The following is a 19,693-nucleotide window of genomic DNA, read 5'->3' as shown; positions in this document are numbered from 1 at the left end:
CTTAACGATCATTATTCTTGGACCTCTCTTGCTCGTACAGCTTCTGGTTATTTATGTACGTGTTTTTAGAAGTTGACAACATCGAATTTAACCTGTGTTTGCTACTTTAAATGCTTGTTTTTTAATTTCCAAGCAGAAGTTCTATTTTATTTATGTGATGTATGCAATATTCAAGCCATAAATAAAGGAGGCAACTTGAATGAAATGAGTTATATTAACTGAGTTATATTAACTGAATCATATTCTCCTGCTAATGATTTCCTAAGATTAGGATTCTTCACATGTTGATTATCTTTAAACTAGGAATGTGTGAAGATCTTAAAAAAGCTCTTGTGCAGCTGTCGGCGAATGTTCTTTTCAGCTTTTCTTTTTTTTCTTTCTTTTTGGCCCTTGACTGGCAGACGTTCTTTGAAAGTGATACCGCATACACACTGGCAGGTACACACAGATACAAACGCACACCAGCAAGCTTACTTTTCGGTGGGGACGCGTCAAACACTTGAATGTGTCAGCCTTTAACACTTTTACAATTTGATTTGCGTTGTCTGTTTCCAAATGCGGCTGTCGTCTCGTCCTCAGCCGCCAACCTCTCTTACCACTCATTTTGGATTTTGGACATTCATTTCGAAGGTTCCCCAAATACGAACAGCATAAATATATGTAGATACTCGACCAAACTGAAGAAGAATACTAAAAAAGCATAAACTGCCCGACCCCTTAGAGAGTTCTCTGCTTTTATTTCGGTGCTTGTTGGGCTGCCCGAAGTGCTCACTTCATATATGTATATGACGACCCTTTTCTGAGATCCGTGGCCTCTTCGAGATTGAGATCGTCGCTGTCTTTCTTTATCACTGGCCATCGGCATCGGCATCTCTATCTGTATCTGCAATGTGTTTGTGTTCCTGGTTTCGATGGGGATGAGAGCGTGACAAAAATTTCGGCCGAAGTAGTACTTTCAAGAAAGTAATTCCTACTAATTCATATATTAACACACAATGTGTTAAAAATATTTTTTTTTTCCTATATATACATTATTTGTTAAAAAATTAAAAAATTCCCCTTAAAACATCTCTTAATCACGACTCTCTGCCATCACTGGTTAAATACCTTATCGCACATACCTCCTTTTTTTTGGGCTCCTGGCTCTGCGGTTTTCTTGCTCGCTGCTGAAATTGTAGACAATACATTTATCCGAAATGCGCCTCTTCACACTTTGGCATTTATCAGTCCGTTCAGTCGGCCCGTATTGAATTACGTGCCAACGTGGCTGCTGACATATCATCATCATGAAGTGAGCGGCCGAGTGAGCATCCGCCGTCCCATCCATCCATCCATCCAATCCGTCCCATCTTCCTCCTTATCCACATGAGAATCCCCATACCCATACCCATGCCCATGCCCATAACCATCCCCATTCCGTTTTAAAGTCATCCAACGAAATTGCCGTCTCAGCGCGGCTGCATCAATTTCAGCGCTTTCGGGTGACATTATTCAATTTAAGTGCTTTCTATAGAATCTCCTCATAATGAGCATCATGATCATGAGCTTGCCACCGGCAAACAGGAAATCTTCAATTGCGAGTGGAGAATTCTTTTTCGCTAGTCAACGAATCGTTCACATTCGCCGTCTCTAGGTCTTTGAAATCGAGAACAGCGCAAAACTCTGCGATCGTCATAGGCCGAAAAGGAAAAAAAAAAAAATATATATATATATATTTATGTGGGACCACCCAAAATGCTGTCATTCGGAAAAGCTGAACACATAAAGAGCTAGAAATTATGCGGCCGCCTTTTTCAATTACAAATCAAACGTCAGTCGTCAAAAGTTGAAGACCGTGCTGCGCTTTCGGCCTCAGGCAGTAGGAAAAATATTTGGAAAATTCATGCGTGCACATTTGATTATAAAAATAATCATCATAAATGCATGACTGCAACTAGGAACTCTGGGCGGGATTTCTGTTGCCCTGTGTGGCCATCGAGTTGCACATTTGGCTGAAATAGCAAACAAACATCGCGGCATGAAGTCATAAATAATAACAAAAGAGGCCAGTTAACTGCAGCGTCGATACTCAAAGGCCATGATAAATGATCAATTTTGAAAAATATTCGCGAAGCAAATGCTTCCTTATTATAAAATCAATTACAACACATTGTAATATATGATGTGCTGATTTGGTTAAGTTGAAATAATCTAACCACTCCTTTCACTCACAGCCGTAATTTGTATTATTTCAATATACGGAAATCAATTAGCCAATCACTTGGCAGCTTCATTAGCGCAGATCCTAGAAACTTTAAATGAATTCACTTATTTCGGAAAAGAAAACTTTCCTGAATGTTTTTCGTGGCGAAGACGGTGTTGTTACAGACAAATTGATGTGATTCCAGCAATTTGTGGCTATTCTTTGCCGGCGAGATCATTATGCTGCATTTAGGCCCAAATTGAAGTGAAGATCTCCACTTTCAGCCAACACCTGGGGGCCACAAGAACCCGGGTCCATTGACAGTGCTATTATACCATGAGTTTTCATTTCTCATCTGGGATAGGATCGGTTTGGATCGGATCGGTTCTGGTCTGGCCTGATCTGATATGGGCCCAAAGAAAATTAAAGCTGCATTGTGTGATGCGCGTTTGAGGAGCAAAGCAAAACGAAGCGATATGATTAAGCAGAAAATGATGCACTGCGCGAAATAATCTTGAAATATATATATATATAGGTAGTAGAGAAGATCAATTATAAAACAGGTGCAAATGGCTTGAAGGCAAATGTTTAACATTAAATCCAAATCTCTAATGGTCGAACATTGATTTTTTAAAGTGTGGATGAAATGAGGCCCAGCTGCAATCAGCGGGCCAACTTGTTGTAAACAAATTGAAGTGGCACTCAGTGATCCCCCGCTCCGCCGCTCTTCTCCTTGCGTTGGCCATTACCAATTGCACTCGGGTTCAACCCTTACCCTCGACCATTCTCCATTCCCCATTCCCAATTCCCTGGGGATCGGATTGTATGGGATTGAATGGGATATGGGATGGTATTGTATGGTATGGTATGGCATGGTTTGGTATGGGGACGTGCCTTCATTAGGACATGCAGAGCGCGTAGGCAGAATGTGTAAACACACAGCGATTTCCATTCCGAATGCGTCTCGTGTGCTATGCGTAATTTTAATTGATTTCATTTACGCATTTTTGACTAATGTTCACACGCCGATGCATCGCATCGGACTGGCGGGGGGTGCAGCTCATTTAGCATGGACTCGGCGCGTTGATGGACAGAATCCAACTCCAAATGGCTGCATCGGGGAATTTATTTTTGGCCCTGTCGTCCCACTCTCGCATCCGCCGTTCGCCTGGTTTACCCCTCCTAAAAAAACACAACAAAAAAATGTAGGAAAAAAACTGAAAATCTGTAACATAAATTTCACTTTGATCTATTTTTGAGTGTCCAAATGCAACTTTGCTAAATTCTGTTCAGCAGAGGGAATATTTAAAATTTTTAATTGCTACTAGAGTGCGAGCACTCTGCGGCGACGACCCAGTTTCAAAACATCTTTGCTGGCCAAAATCTCGAATGGGCGAGGGGATTTCTAATGGGGGTGAAGGAGGGAGCACTAATCTTCAGAATGATTTTTTATGTTTCGAAATATGCAGTTTTACTCTAATTAATGTGTACGGATTATGAGCGGAGTCACCCGGTGCTTCAGCTGTCTTAACAGCGGATTAACATTTTATATATCGATGCTAATTGAACTGAACTGTATTCTTTCTTTCTCTCTTGTAATTTGCGGTCATAGCGATCAGACGTGATTTTTGTATATGAAGAAATAAATGAAGTTAAATAGTGTATATATGATTCTTATTTGCGAACCCCATTACAATGATGTCAAAGCAGTGAGGCATCACAACTATTCATTGGTGGCCCATGAGGGGAACCTTGCTCATAAGAATCATAATTAATAATTGCTAAAAGCTGTTTGGCAATTTTATCTTCGTGGTCGGCTTCATCCAGATAAATCACCGTGCCTACGTTTTCTATCGCGCTCGCTCTCATCACGACAGAGCAGTATACGCAAACATTCGCGCTCGCTCTCATCACGACAGAGCTAAGTCCCGTTGCCCTTCGATTCCGTTAGATTTGCCGGAATCTCTGCCAACTCAAAAAAACAAGACGTCAAAGAAGAACACCGATAACATACGAGCATTTGTGCATATTACATACAGTGGAGCAACGTCAGTATAAACAATGTCGAAATTTGATCAACTGGTGCGAGTTCAAACTGACCGCATTGAGTCTTTGAAGCGCTTGTTCAGTAATGTGAAAAAAGACTCGAGTGCGCGGAAAACGGAAATATATTTCGAAAAACGTTTGAATCAAATCGACGAGTTTAACAAAGAATTTCATCAGGCGCATCACACACTTATATGCATGGCAGACTACGAAGAAAGTGTGTATAAGCAACAAAATACAATCAGCCAATTCGAAGACCTGGGCATGGAAGTTTACTGTTTCGTGGCCGAAGAAAAGAAACGAATTTATCCAGGCACAGTGACGCACAACGAATCAGCTAACTCTACAATAACAACACATGTAGAGGAAGTACGGATACCACTGCCAAAATTACCAGTTCCGAAATTCTCTGGCAACTGCGCGGACTGGCCAAGTTTTCATGATGCATTTTTACGCTTAATTCACAATAATGAGCGTCTGGATAAGATTCAAAGGTTCCATTTTTTAAAGGAAGCATTACCAGTAGGCCTGGACAACGACATTCGCCAAATCGCTTTAACTGAAGCAAACTATGAAGTCGCTTGGACCACACTTCTACAACGATATAACAACCCACGAATTGTGTTCGCCAGCCATATGAACATGCTCTACAACTTACCGAATCTTTCGAAAGAAAAATCTGCTGACATACGGTCTATGGTTAGCACAGTCAACGTCTGCATTGCCGCTTGCAATACCGTCAAGGCGCCACTACAGGGAGGAGATTTTTGGTTGACTCATTATCTAACAACCAAACTACCCAAAGACACTCACACAGCTTGGGAGCATCATCTGGGCAGCAAGATTGACGTTCCTTCATACAAAGATCTGCAACAGTTCCTCAATGATCGACTTGTTACGTTAGACGCTATTGAAAGCCGTAACGCGTGCAGCGGCATGAAACAGTCAAATGAAACTTCAGACGGTACTAAACGCGTGCGTGTGCACAGCGCCCACACCAGGTCGGGTGCTTCCGCGTCCGCTTGCTATCATTGTGGCAACTTACACATACTTCGAAGATGTCCGCAATTTCTTTCAATGGATTGCTACCAACGGAAGGAAGTGGCCAGCAAGGCAAAATTGTGTCTCAATTGCCTGGGAAAATCGCACACACAAGCAAGCTGCCCCAGCAACAAGAATTGTCTTCATTGTGGTCAACGTCATCACACGATGTTACATTTTCCAGCAACACAGCCAACGCTGATACCCTCCTCGACATCATGCCAAAGTTCAGCAGCCAGTTCAGATGCCAAGCCGACTCTACAGTGCATGTCAACTACAACTTCATCTATGACTCATCGAAAGGTACTACTAGCAACAGCTCGGGTTGTACTCAGTAACACACAGACAGGATGCCAGGCCACGGTAAACGCGCTTCTTGACCAAGGATCGGAAGCAACTATCATTTCGGAGCATGCTGTACAGTCTCTCCAGCTCTCCCGAAGCACAACTCGCACTTCAATCACCGGAGTCGGTCAAGATTCAGGACGACGCTGCAAATTCATCGTAAGTTGTTCGGTGCAAACAGCAACTAACCCAAATTTCTCGTTAAAGGTCGACGATGCTTATGTTTTGAACACGTTGACATCACACATGCCAAGTCAAAGTTTTCCAGCAGGAAACTGGAGTCATATCCATGGTCTCATGCTCGCAGACCCCTATTATTATAGATCCAAGCGAATCGATATCATTTTTGGAGCCGACCTTATGGCACAACTCTTGTTACCTGGAACTAAGATTGGCTTGCCAAACGAACCCATAGCGCAGAATACTCAACTCGGATGGGTTCTGTTAGGCAATGTTGGCAACACGCATATTACACGCCACATTCGATGTAATCATGCCATAATAAACTCCGAAGAGCTGCTTAAGGTATTTTGCGAGGTAGAATCAGTTCCAGAACGCCCAAAGCTCTCCAAAGAAGATCAATGGTGCGAGTCTTTCTTTAAGCAGACCCATCAACGTCAACCAGACGGCAGTTATCAAGTCCGTTTGCCATTCAAGAGGAACTTTGACCCCAGTATGACGCTCGGAAAATCTCATCAGATCGCCCTGAACAGATATCTTCAACTCGAAAGGCGCCTTCAAAGGGACCCAGACAAATGGATCAGATACTGCAAAGGAATTGAAGAATATTTTCAACTAGGTCAAATCACGTTGGCAGAGACGAGCGAAAACTCAACCATAACCACGGATTCCTACGGTCGGCATGTTGCATCATGCGTGCTACCACATCATGCAGTTTTCAAAGAAGAAAGCCTCACCACAAAACAACGTATCGTTTTTGACGCATCGGCCCGGACCTCAAATGGCAGATCGTTAAACGATGTACTATGTGTAGGTCCCACGCTGCAAAATGATCTGCCAGCCGTTCTCTTGAATTGGAGACAATATCAGTTTGTTTTCACTGCCGATATACAACGAATGTATCGCTGTATCAATGTCCACCCTGATGACACGCAGTACCAGAGGATTTTATGGCGGGCGGCGGATGGAGTCATCAAACAGCATTGCTTAACTACCGTCACGTTTGGAACAGCGTCTGCACCTTATACAGCTATAAGAGTCATCCATCAAATAGCTGAAGACACACAGACAAAATATCCTATGGCATCCAACGTTCTCAAAAATGAGATATATGTCGACGACATTCTCTCAGGCGATCATTCACAAGAGGCAGCAATACGGAAAAGTTTGCAAACTATGCTAGCTTTAAAATCCTCTGGCATGGAGCTACGAAAATGGGCTAGTAATGACCAGGATCTGATGGCAACGATACCTCTCGAGCATCGATGCAAGCAGACATCCCTCAGTTGGGACAATGCGGACACCATCAAAACACTGGGTATGTACTGGTTGCCCAAGCAAGATTGCTTCACTTATAAATTACTAGCAAATACTCCAGCCGGTATAACAAAACGAGAAATCCTATCGACCATAGCACGTTTATTTGATCCTCTTGGATTAATCGCTCCAGTTGTAATTTCAGCAAAGATTATATTGAAAGAAATCACACTAGCGAAGCAATATCGCGAGGACGGATCGAGTACATCACTGGATTGGGATGAGCCAGTTCCCAACACCATTGCCGTCAAATGGCAACAATTTCGACAGCAACTAATGAAGGTTAAGACGATCAAAATACCACGCAGCGTCAAATTTACGCCACTATTTAGTAGTGAGATACAACTGCACACCTTTTGCGATGGATCCTCCAGTGCTTACGCAGCAGCAGTGTATGCACGCACCCAACAGTCTGATGGGACTTTCTATACAACGCTCATCGTCGCAAAATCAAAAATTTCGCCAACCAAGCCGTTAACAATACCGCGCACTGAGCTATGCGGTGCAGTATTAGCTACCAAACTCACCAAATGGGTGCTGGAGAATAACCGATGGACCAATGCACATATATCTACCTTTTACTGGACCGATGCTACCATTGTTCTGCACTGGATTAAAGGAGACATTACTAGGTGGAAAACGTTTGTAGCCAACCGAGTGTCTTACATTCTCGACCACACCTCAGCGGCTCAGTGGCACCACATAGACACATCGGAAAACCCAGCAGATTGCGCAACCAGAGGCTTACCACCGAGCCAAATACCTGATATTTGGTGGCATGGCCCATCCTGGCTATGCAAACCACACAATATTTGGCCAAACACGCAATCACAATTGCTCAATCCAGAAGAACGGGATCTGGAGGCCAAATCCATAAAAATTAGAGCCTTCACTACCTTGTCAGACACAAAGGATTCTATTATTGACCGATTCTCGTCGTATACAAAACTGCTACGTGTCACGGCATACATGTTACGATTCTGCCACAATGCTCATGCTCGAGCACAACGAAGTCACGGATCACTCTCTCCTGACGAGCTGGATGAGGCCCTGTGCTGCATAGCTCGCCTTGCACAATCCGATACATTTCACGCCGACATCCAAGCGCTTAAAAGGAACAAGCCGTTACCACCCCGTAGCACACTTTCAAATCTTACACCGTTTCTTGACAACAATATCTTGAGGATTCGTGGCCGTCTCAAGCATTCAAATCTCTCTTTTTCTCGAAAACATCCAATTATATTACCTCATTGTCACCTATTTACAGATTTGGTAATTCAACACTCTCATCAGCTCACTCTACATGGCGGCGCTCAATTAACACTGGCTCACATACGCTACAAATTCTGGATTCCCAGAGGCAGACAAGCAGTCAGGCGAATCATCCGGAAATGCGTCACATGTTTTAAAGTAGCTCCAGTCGTAGCGAAGCAATTGATGGGTGACTTGCCATTACATCGAGTCAACCCCCCAACTCGTCCGTTCATTACAACAGGAGTTGACTACACTGGTGCGATTGAACTTCAAGCCGCGCGTGTACGAGGATCAACCACCTACAAAGGCTATGTAGCCATTTTTATATGCTTAGCAACCAAGGCGGTCCACTTGGAAGCCGTCACTGGACTTTCAACAGAGCACTTCCTGCAAGCATTTACGCGATTCACCGGACGTCGAGGACAAGTTCAACATATGTATAGTGATAACGGCACAAATTTTGTTGGCGCGAGTACATCGCTTAACCAGCCCATCACTTGCAAGGCAGCCCTAAACGAATCGACATGTCAACATGGGACAAGGTGGCATTTCACACCTCCATATTCTCCCAATTTTGGTGGCATCTGGGAGGCAAACGTGAAAGCAATGAAGCATCATCTTAAACGGATCGTCGGCAGCCACAAGCAGACGTATGAGGAGCTTACTACAGTTTTGATCAGGATTGAAGCATGTTTGAACTCACGTCCACTTTGCCCGCTAACCGCCGACCCTGACGATTTAGAAGTACTAACTCCAGCACATTTCTTAATTGGTGACGCACTACTGGCACCGCCACAAGGTCGGCCGAATAATAAGCCTTTGCGTGAACTATTTCTCGCACAACAACACATGACGCGACAATTCTGGTCTCAATGGTCTCGTGATTGGTTATCACACTTGCAAACTCGGCCAAAGTGGTGCCAAATCAAAGATAATCTTAGCATCAACGACTTAGTCATTATAAAGGATGATAATCTACCACCAGCTAAATGGACTATAGGCCGAGTCGTCGAACTGCACCCTGGATCGGACTCGCTAGTCAGAGTGGTTACATTAAAGACGAAATCTGGCATTCAAAAGAGGTCAATCACAAAGCTTTGTCCACTTCCGATTTCAACATAATTATGATCAACACACGGATCAAGAATCACAAGGAGCCTTCATGCTGGACGACGCATTGGCGGGCGGCATGTACGGATTATGAGCGGAGTCACCCGGTGCTTCAGCTGTCTTAACAGCGGATTAACATTTTATATATCGATGCTAATTGAACTGAACTGTATTCTTTCTTTCTCTCTTGTAATTTGCGGTCATAGCGATCAGACGTGATTTTTGTATATGAAGAAATAAATGAAGTTAAATAGTGTATATATGATTCTTATTTGCGAACCCCATTACAATGATGTCAAAGCAGTGAGGCATCACAACTATTCATAATGTGTGTGACACATACTATTTTTACCCATCTGCATGCGTAAGCATTTTATAAAAGACCATCAACATGTGATTATAAGCAGGAAATGAGATTCAATTTTGCTATGTTAATGTTAAACGCCCAAACTTTGCTAATTGCCCAAGTCTGCTATCGAAGCTCCAATATTACAACACTTTTGATTTCACCACTGAGATTGCCTTGGGGTTTTCTTCCCGGTTCTGCCATCAATCTCAACGTTGACATCCCAACCATGAGCGATTTGGAAAGAAACGTGTGACTTACCGAACGACAAACTGAAAGTAAACCTCCAAGTTACTCGGGCCATCAATCAATCAGTCACTTAATATGAATATGAAAATATGAACCCGAACCCGAACCCACAACAAATGCAATGTGGGTTTTATCTGGCGTACATTCGCCATTCATTATTCATTGTGTGTTTTTCCTCTCGCCAGCCAAGTTTTCTTATCTCAGGCAACAGTGTTTTGCAGTGTTTTTGTTTGGGCCACTGTGAGTGCAACTTGAAAGGCGATTTTTAGGCCATTTTTGCTGTAAATGCAGTACTTGAAATATTTATAGTAAGTCAGCAACAACTGAACAAAGTTCAGTGAGCAACAGAACCACTGAAAAGCCCAGTTACCCAGACCACACCCAATTGATTTTCACTCACTGACCATCTGAAAGATGCGCCTATGACACTAGTCGCTTTGGAATATTTCCAAACAATTTTTACAAACATGATAATGAATTCTCCTATAGTTGTCTGAAAATCTTTTTTTTTAATATGCTGGATTGATTGAATTTACTTAGGATAGCTTTACTCTTTTAGGCCTAGTGTCATAAGGGCTTAACTTTTTCGCCATTTGGCTGGGAGCCATTCAATTCATTTGCCATGCAGTCGGCATTTGCTTTTATTTCTACGTAATTGCGAATCTTTTGAAGCGATGCGAACTATATCATCGTAGTACATTGGCCTACCCGTATGCATATTGATTGATAGGCAATTTGCACGTGCTCCAATTTGTGCCTGGGGTTTGGTTATTGTCGCCATGTTCTGCCCATACGAAATCATTTCCCCTGGTCGCAGTTCTTTGGCTGCACCCACATGGATTGTCACGTTTATGTTTTTGTTTTGCTTTCTGGGTTCTTGGAAATGTGTCGAACACAAGAGCCGCGACTTTTCCACACAGCAATTTGCAATCTTTGATGGATGGCTTATGTAACTGCCAAAGAGTGTAAGGCACAACACCAAAGTGGCAAAAATATCAGACGCGTCGGGGGAATTACGTAGTTTGGTCTGCGGGTTTCGAGTCGACAAGTGCAAGGCACTCAATCAATTAGCGATAGTCGAGCCACAGAAATGGGCTTTTATCAATGCTTCGGCTTACTTCGGGGTTGCACTGGAACTTATTGGTAGCTAAAAAGATTATGTGGTCGAATATTAGCAAAAGACTTTGAGCTGAGAAATGTTGAGCTGCAAAACTGAAAGGAGTCTAAAAAATACACAAACTTTGCTGTGTACTAAATCTTAGGAGTCAAAAATCTTTATAAAACCAATAATATTTGTATTATTGTGTATAATAGTTTACCATAATTTACACCATTCGTGTTACGCTAAATTTTTTATTGAGTTCCATTAATTTACGACTTTCTATGGTTGTAATTAAGATAATCCCTGGCACACTCTCCGCATTTTCCGCCGCGTCCCCATGAATGGCAGCTTTTTATCGGAGCTGCACTCGCATAATTCATCGTATCGCGTTTTGACAGATTCGGAATGAAATCGCGACTTTCCTCGCCCACCCAACACGCGCGCGATTTCAATTGGCCGTCGAGTGGCACACATATATTATAGCAGCTCTCGAAATGAGACGCATCATAAATAATAACTAATGTTTTGATAAGCCCCCAATGAGCGCCAACCACTTTTTCTCTTTATCAAATTACGTATGAAGTTTGCTCATTAATTTTGGCAAAGTGAGTGTGGGGCAACATGGGTACAGCACACCAAAACCCCTGGAGGAGGCCTAACCCCTTCCGCTGAGACTGCGTCTGAGTCGCTTCCGCTGATTTCCTCTGAAAGTTGCCCAGTGGGGTTTTTGCACCTACCTCATGAAAGGGGGATTTCTTGGTTTTCAAGTCGCGCTCATTGCGTGGGCTTTGAGCCGTCGAGGAACGTCATCCTCCAAGTCTGTGGCGTGCAGACGACAGAACTAGACGCAATCTCGGCGAGCTGTCAAACAGTATCTTAAAGATGCCTCTCTGACTACTTGGCAACTGGTTCTGGTTCTGAACGCAGCCGTCTGCGTAGAGGCACTGAATTCTGCGGCCTTTTGACCAAGTTTATGACACACGTTTAGCTGTCTGCTTGGCCCACGCTCATCCGCTTTCAGCAGGAAGAGAGTTGAAGTTGTGGCCCATTCTCCGCTGGTACTACTCCCCTTTTCCTCTTCCCCAATGCCCCTCTATGTTTCTATTTTCAATTAAGATCTCGTATTTCAGGCGCCCGACAAACGCGCAATTGTTGTTGTTAAATTATTAATTGACATTTGCCTGGCGCCACAGAAGAGCAACTCAAGTGCCAAGACTACCACCCGCCCTCCCGTTTTGTTTACAAATTAGTTACACAGTTTTTCAATTTACTTATATTTCGTATTGCCCGTTTTTCCGTTTGCCCCGTAGGTGAATTCAGTGCGAATGTACCGCCAGACGTCGAAGCTTTGGCCGCCGCCGCATTGAGTGGCATGGAAATGGGATCTGGACCAGGATCAGAGGGATTCGAGGATGCCGACAACGAGAAAAGCAAGGCCATGGAAAATGGTGAGCGTACCCTCTTTAAAATGCTAATAAGTTTTTGAATTTAATGTTTGGTAAACAATGAGCAAATGTGTCTACACACTTTATTACGAGATAAATCAGCAAGGAATAGATTGCATATATCATCTTATAAATATTTTATATTAGTTAGGATTAATATAACTTATGATCACTATACCCTGCTGTACAGCAGGGCAATATTTTGAATTTGGCGAACTCAGTTCAACATCCTCGATAGTATAGTGGTTAGTATCCCCGCCTGTCACGCGGGAGACCGGGGTTCAATTCCCCGTCGGGGAGATGTGTAAAGCAATTTTTTTTTTGTACTTTGTGTATTACTTATTTATTTAGTATTTATTTTATTTTATTATTTATTTAGTAAAGAATCCGTACATCATCATATTTATTTAGTATTTTTTGTAATTAAAGTTATTAACAATTAAAATACATCTTAGAAGTTTGTTAGCTTGTATGCTGCTTTTTTTTTTTTTCATTTGTTTCAATCACATTTGTGCATACTAAATTGTTTGAAAAATATTTTGGTTTGCTTACGAACAGAATAAAATTTAAATTGTGTGCCTAGGCCATTAATAAATCTAACTATTTGCTTAGCAAAGTACAAAGTAGCAACATAAAAAAATATATAAAAGTAGAAAAAAAGTGCTTTACGCGTCTCCCCGACGGGGAATTGAACCCCGGTCTCCCGCGTGACAGGCGGGGATACTAACCACTATACTATCGAGGACGGTGAACGACGCTCGCCAAATGCGGCATACGATTCTCGTTAGACTTCAGTTGGATTCCATCTGTGGGAGACCTTCCCTCCTTTGGTAGTTCGTTTGGCATTAAGTTCTGCGTGGTAATATATTAATAGAGGCGATCGGCTGCAGTCACCCCCGAAAGGTGTTAATGGGGGGAATACTTAATGCTTTTACAAATTATGTTTGACGCGCCTGCACTCGCAATGTGGCAGAGGAGTATCTGTGTGCGTTATAGCACTATAATTGTGTGGGTAGATTTATGCCCAGCGTGTAATTATAATTTATCGTTGTTGAAATTCCATAAAACTTTAACACCTCACCTTGGGAGCCTGAAGTGCAGCAGAACGAAAAGGAGCCTGAGATAGCATCGAATATGAGTTGGTGCCTGGGTAATTGCACTTAAGTTTTTGACGAAGAGGAGATTTAAAGGTGTTAATGAAGAGCTGCCAGGGTGTTCGGCTTTTCGGTTTTTCATGTGTGTATCTATCAGATTTAATTCATTGCAAAAGTGTGCAAGAACGGAACGAATTCCGAACATTTTTCCACATGTTGCTGACAACATGAAATGTCTTTGGTTTATTTTTACACACACCCAACAACACGGGCACACAATAAAGTGTCGCCCACGTTGACACAAATTTTTGGTACAATACGAAAATTTCCATGCTGCAGAGATACAGATACACAGACTGCTATCCATGGGATGCTGGACAGTGCTACCGACCAAAAGACTGAAGGAGGAAAAAGGGAAAAAAGACGGAGAACAATCGGAAAGCATTGCCTGACTTTGATTTAGGGCCCAGCCACACTCCAAGTGACATCTTGGACCTTTCCCGAGACCTTCGTCTTTTGTCTGATTTCTGGTGATTTCGTTGATTGGGAGCCTGTTGCGCACATCTGTTGGCCATGTTGCAGTGACCCGGGGTTCACCTCGCTGCAGCTTTGTGTATCTAATGCTCAGTTCTAACAATATTTCCAGAGATACAGTCGGATTCGTTACAGATACAAATACAGATACATTCGGCCCGCCAGTTTGTCTGGCCTTTTCCCTGGGAGTGTCGGCCCCGTTTTGTGTTTATTGTATGGACGGAATAGTGTTCCCCCGCCCAATACCGTTTTTCACACGAAATACTCGAAAATTCAACATGGATTTTCTATTGTCTGGATTTCTAAGTAAATATGTATGTATGGTTAGAATCAACCTTTAGCCCCCGCATTTCCACTCGAACGAAAGAGCAAACAATTTCGAGAGCACAGTGCAGTGTTAATGGAACGAACAAATCCATAGGTTTTTTAGCACAGGTGCTAATTGGACAGTGCAGCGAATACTCGCGTTCTTCTCCTATTGTGAGAATTAGCACGGATCGTTCGCAAATTTCGCGCTAGAGATACTTTCAGAATTCTGCCTCTAATCAATTGCGATCCACAAGTCATGCCATCTGCACATTCTACTTAAATGCAAAACTGTCAATTTCTCAAGCGTAGCGGACCAGTAAAAAGATAAAAAACTAGATTTTTAACAGAGTTATAAAAGTCAGTCTAAAAAAGTAATTAGATTCATGGGCGCCTCAGTAATAATAAGGCTTATACAGGTTCATTTTATGATCAAAAGTCCATATCATTGTAAAATAGTACCGTATGCATATCGGTTCATATCGTATTTTATATTTAAAAAATGTTGAGACTTAAAAGATAAAAACAAAACTAAATTAATTTAGCTTTAAGAGTTCCCTTTAAAAGAAATGATAAGATAACAAATGGTATATTAAGTTCTTTTAATTCATCTGATGAGCTAAATATAAATGGTATGCTCCTACCCATTACACTCAATTGATGGCATCCCCAGATCCAACTTTAATTCTTGGCTCCTCTCGAAAGGGGTACACGAACAGTTGCCCTCTGGCCGATTGGATCCAAGTCCCTCTGAGAGTCTTTTTCTCTGTCCCTCCTCGTTGCCTTCGCTCTCTTTTTGATTCTCCGTCTCTGGTGCAACCTCTCAGCGTCTGGCTGTGCACCGCATGACTCCTACACTTGAGAAATCACACCTCGGAGGCACCACCACCAGCAGCAGCAGCATCAGCAGCCACATCCACAATCTGGGCATTCAGGGAGCTGCAGCTGAATCTGGAGCTGGGGGCATAATCCACAGATTTTGACTAGACAAAAGCAGAGCAGATCCCGAACCAGATCGAAATGAATTATGGCCGCGGGCGTGATAATAAACGAAAGATCACCACTGGAACTCAAGTGGAAATGCACGAAGAAAAATTTTAGTTTATGTCAAAGAACGTGTGATTTAAATTAAAATTTAATCACTATATATATTCTCGCATACTCTCTATGTTTGAATATAAATTAATTTAAAAAAAGGGAATTTTTTAGGACATTAAAATACATATATTTTTTTCAGTGATGATTGAGAACTTTGTTATATTTTTTTGTGTGAAATCAGAAAGATATGTCCAAGGTGGAGGTTTAGGTTCGGGGGGCATAGATTCCGGCGGGTGTTATCGCGAGTAATAAACAAAATGAGCAAGTTATGTGCGGATCACAGAGGTCGTCCGCTGGTTCAAATGCGTTTTTAATGCCAGAAGTTACCTGAACAAACCCGAAGTGCTAAGCGCTTCTGATTTGCACAGGTAGAAGAATGGGAAACCTCAGAGTCTAGGCCATAATTAGCAGCGACTACTGTGCGCCTAATGAGTGCGTCCGCAGAGCCTGGAAAACTGATATCTTGGGGATGCAATTGGGAGGGAGGGCGTTGGGATGCTATCTCATGGATGCGCTCGGGAGAACAGGAGGCGGAGTTCTATTAGTTGGCAATGGTGTTGCTGCTAATCACACGTTTGTTCGCTTACAAATTCGACCAAAACTGTTATTATTCCTGCACATAGTGTGCATGCAAAAAGGGCCCTGCAATTATGCAGGCTATTCCGATTTCCACGATACCTCCCCGCCCACCTTATGTACGTATTCCCCATCTAGATATGTCAGTTATAATAAGCAGCTAAAGAAATACGAGCACGAACAACAACAACAGCACTGCGATGCTAACTCAAAGATCAAGATACACACGCACACACCTTCGTAAGAAAAAAACTTGAAATTCAAGTGAGAGCTGGCAAAACAAGAACAAATGCAAAGGGAGAGAGCCCAGAAGAGAGAGTATCTTTACCTTACGCGCGTTTTTAAACGCTAGCAATTGTGTGAGTTGTGCGATTTTAAACGCCTGCTAACAGCGCACTCTCGCGTTTTTCATGTTTTTCCTTTCTACTCTCTCTCTCTTTGCGAGAGCGGAGCACTCTCTGTGCTCTCTTTTTCGGGTCTACCAGCAGCGGCGATTCCAACTGTTGCACATTCGTCGATACGTTCTCCGCGAGTCGTGACGTATCCACCGGATTGGAAAAATTAACCACAGTTTGAGATACAATCCCAAGAATCGTCGATTTTGTTTACGCGTGAAATATTTTCGAGTTTCAACCAAAAACCTGTGCCTAAGCAGAAATATTTTTAACTACTAAAAAACGAAGAATAAAAGTGCATCAAAAGCAATCTATAGTTAATGATTTAAATAGAAAATTGCACAAATATTTCTAAGCTTAAACCAGTGTCAGTGTGAATAATCAAAATAGTGTAAACACAGGGAAAAACAAACCAGAAACACACAGGATATGCCTCAACTGCGGATTGAGTTTCACCTGATTTGTATTGCCACCTTTCGTATATAATTATAATCAACGTGATCACGCGCTCACACCAAGCCAAAGCCAAAGCACAAGCACATCGGCAAAGAGCAGGCACAACAGCAGCACCAGCACCACCACCAACCACCATCCACCAACCACCAGCAGGATCAAGTTTTTGGCGAAACCCATAATTTCGCTCATCTTCCTCCTGCTCCGCTAATTCTTCGTCTTCTTCTTCGCGGGCTCCATGGTGTCGCCGGCTTGACCGCCGCCGCCTGCCTATAAACAAACCCAAGACTTGAGGAGTCCAACGGCAACGGCAACCTCAGCCCCAACTCCAGCTCCAACTTCGACTGCGACTGCGACGGCGACTCCATAACAACGCAAAGACTCGACGAGATACAACGAATCCAGTTCTCCTGGTGCTTTTGTTTTGCTCTTGTTGCTGCTGCCGCTGCCGCCTCGCCGCTGCGCGTTTATTGTTTTGCTGCACAGCCCGGAAAAAATAAACGTGGCAACGCGGGGCTATCGAAGGGGGAACTGGCCCCAAAACACCCGGGATCCCGATACCCTCTCTATATAGAGGAAGGCCAACAAATACAACAAAAGAACGATCGGTTGGGGCAACAACAACTAAGTTGCATTGCAGCCGCCGCCGTATAAAAATCATCAGCCTTTGGCCCACGTCGTTGCTGTTGTTGTTGTAGCCATCAGACATGGCGCCGAAATCCAGAAAGAAGAAGGCTCATGGTAAATATTAATATAACATTTCTTTGCCTTTTTTCTCTCTCGTGCACCTTGAAACCAAAGGAAAAACGGAAAAACAATTGTTCGGCATTCTATTGGGGTATATTAGTTTGTAAAACTTCAATTGCCATTCGAATGACTTTGTCTTTGGACTTTAGAAAGATTAAGGTAGAAAGATGAAGGATTATCTATTCTGCTCAAGCTCATAGTTATCCTCTAGATAGATTTCCGAATTATACTATGAATATCACAATGACAGTCCCTCTTCTTATTCTATATACAACGGAAAAGTCGAAAACACAATGTTGATAAGGCATACAACATTTTTTAATATTTATTATCACATCTTGTTAGTATGACAACGATAAGTACTGCTGATAGATAAAAGCACCGAGCTGATAAAAAGTGTGAGCGCTATTTTCTTTGTGTTAATAAAACTATTTTTAGACATGATAATTGTATAATCATAATAATGATAGTAATATTTAAAGTTTTAATGGCACCAGTTTTTGTATGCTGTTTTTGTAAGATGTAGTACCACAATAAGTAGCAATATAAAAACCATACGAAAAGGGCTTTTAGCAGATACTATTAAATAAATAGCAAACCAGATTTGTGCTTTATCATGATTTTTTGAGCTGTAAAAATACCAGCTTAGTTGAAAATGAAAATAAAACGAGTGATCTTACCACTTTACCGCGATAAAAGTAGTTTTTATTTAATTATTTGCTCGTAACAGGAGTATTTAGAATTCGATTGGCTGCCTTTACAGCCATTTACCCTGGAAATTGGCTCTTGCAGCATTTATGGTCTTAGTTGCGATATTCTGGGAGATTTGCCCAAGCTTTCTCCGCGGCTCACTTGAGTCGCTTATCGGCCAGTGGATCGGCGGACATGGCCATCTAAATGGTAGTGCCATTATCATCCGCATGATCATGGTCTCATAAGTATTCAGCGCTCATATTACAAATCTGTGGGCATATCCTGTTGGTTTCCCTATGCTCTTTCCTTCCCTTCATCTCCACTCCCCTCACCGAATTCAATTGAAATTCGTTTTCTAATTGCGTTTTGTTGTTCGAGCAACTCTGGTTCTATGCCAAGTGTGCCTGGGATCTGGGATCTGGGCTCTCCTGACCAGCCCAAGGAGATTCCGATTCCATCGGCTTAAAATATGCGACGTTTCTCCTCCGCTCCTTTCTGGAGTTGTGCATGTTTTTCTTAATTTTTTATGACCCTGAGCAGGTAGAACAGAGTCGCTCCGAAACATGGAAAAACGAACAAATAATACGAAGAGCAACAGCGAACTACAATCCGGGCACCCCTTGCTGAAGGAGTGGATACCCAAAAACCAAAACCAAAAACCAAAATACAAAAAAATACAACAAATTCGAATCGAAAAGGGAGAGAAAAAGATCAGCTGTCAATTTTATGGGTGCCCCTTTCTCCAACTCCTTTCTGGGGTGTTGTACGCACATATTTTATGCCTTTTTGTGTGCCCAACTTTGTTGTCATTTCATTTGCTTAGATTATTTTGATATGCATCTGAGCATTTGATTTGGGCTTAGACAGCCAAATGAATTTTACGACCACGCGTGGTGAATACACATTGATATAATCCCTTTTCATCCTCCTAGAGCAGCGCATTGCTTGATCTTTTAATCACTCTGATAATATTCAAATTTAGTGGGCGATATCCGATCCTAGGTAGTTCATAGTTTCGGATTTGGCCAGACATCTAGGCCATTAATGGAAGCAATTTACAGCAATCAGCCTCACTTAGGGATTTAATAAAATATTAATAAATTACCACACACTATTCTGTATGACGTTTTGCAAAACGTGTATATCCAGATTGCTATTAAGCAATGCATTGCAATCAAGC

At 42.4% G+C, this 19,693-nt stretch overlaps 1 protein-coding gene and 2 non-coding genes across 4 annotated transcripts in view; 2 read left to right on the top strand and 1 right to left on the bottom strand.

Annotated features, from left to right (window-relative positions):
- Positions 1–19,693, top strand: part of LOC122613967 (bone morphogenetic protein receptor type-1B) — a 58,610-nt gene that overhangs the window by 23,288 nt on the left and 15,629 nt on the right. Inside the window, exon 2 of one of the 2 annotated variants that reach the window (XM_043788414.1) lies at positions 12,483–12,620. In XM_043788414.1, the coding sequence (XP_043644349.1) occupies positions 12,483–12,620 (138 nt within the window). Of the gene's footprint in view, positions 1–12,482; positions 12,621–16,753; positions 17,815–19,693 lie in introns of those variants that run through there. The other variant, XM_043788422.1, reaches the window with a different exon arrangement.
- Trnad-guc lies at positions 12,846–12,917 on the top strand. Its single transcript has one exon. It is a non-coding gene; the product is annotated as a tRNA-Asp (tRNA).
- On the bottom strand, positions 13,291–13,362 carry Trnad-guc. Its single transcript has one exon. It is a non-coding gene; the product is annotated as a tRNA-Asp (tRNA).

The sequence above is a fragment of the Drosophila teissieri genome, chromosome 2L (assembly GCF_016746235.2).
Source record: "Drosophila teissieri strain GT53w chromosome 2L, Prin_Dtei_1.1, whole genome shotgun sequence".
Classification (NCBI taxonomy): Eukaryota; Metazoa; Arthropoda; class Insecta; order Diptera; family Drosophilidae; genus Drosophila; species Drosophila teissieri.
Note: the sequence above shows the minus strand (reverse complement) of the source record. Positions and strands in the feature narration are given on the sequence as shown.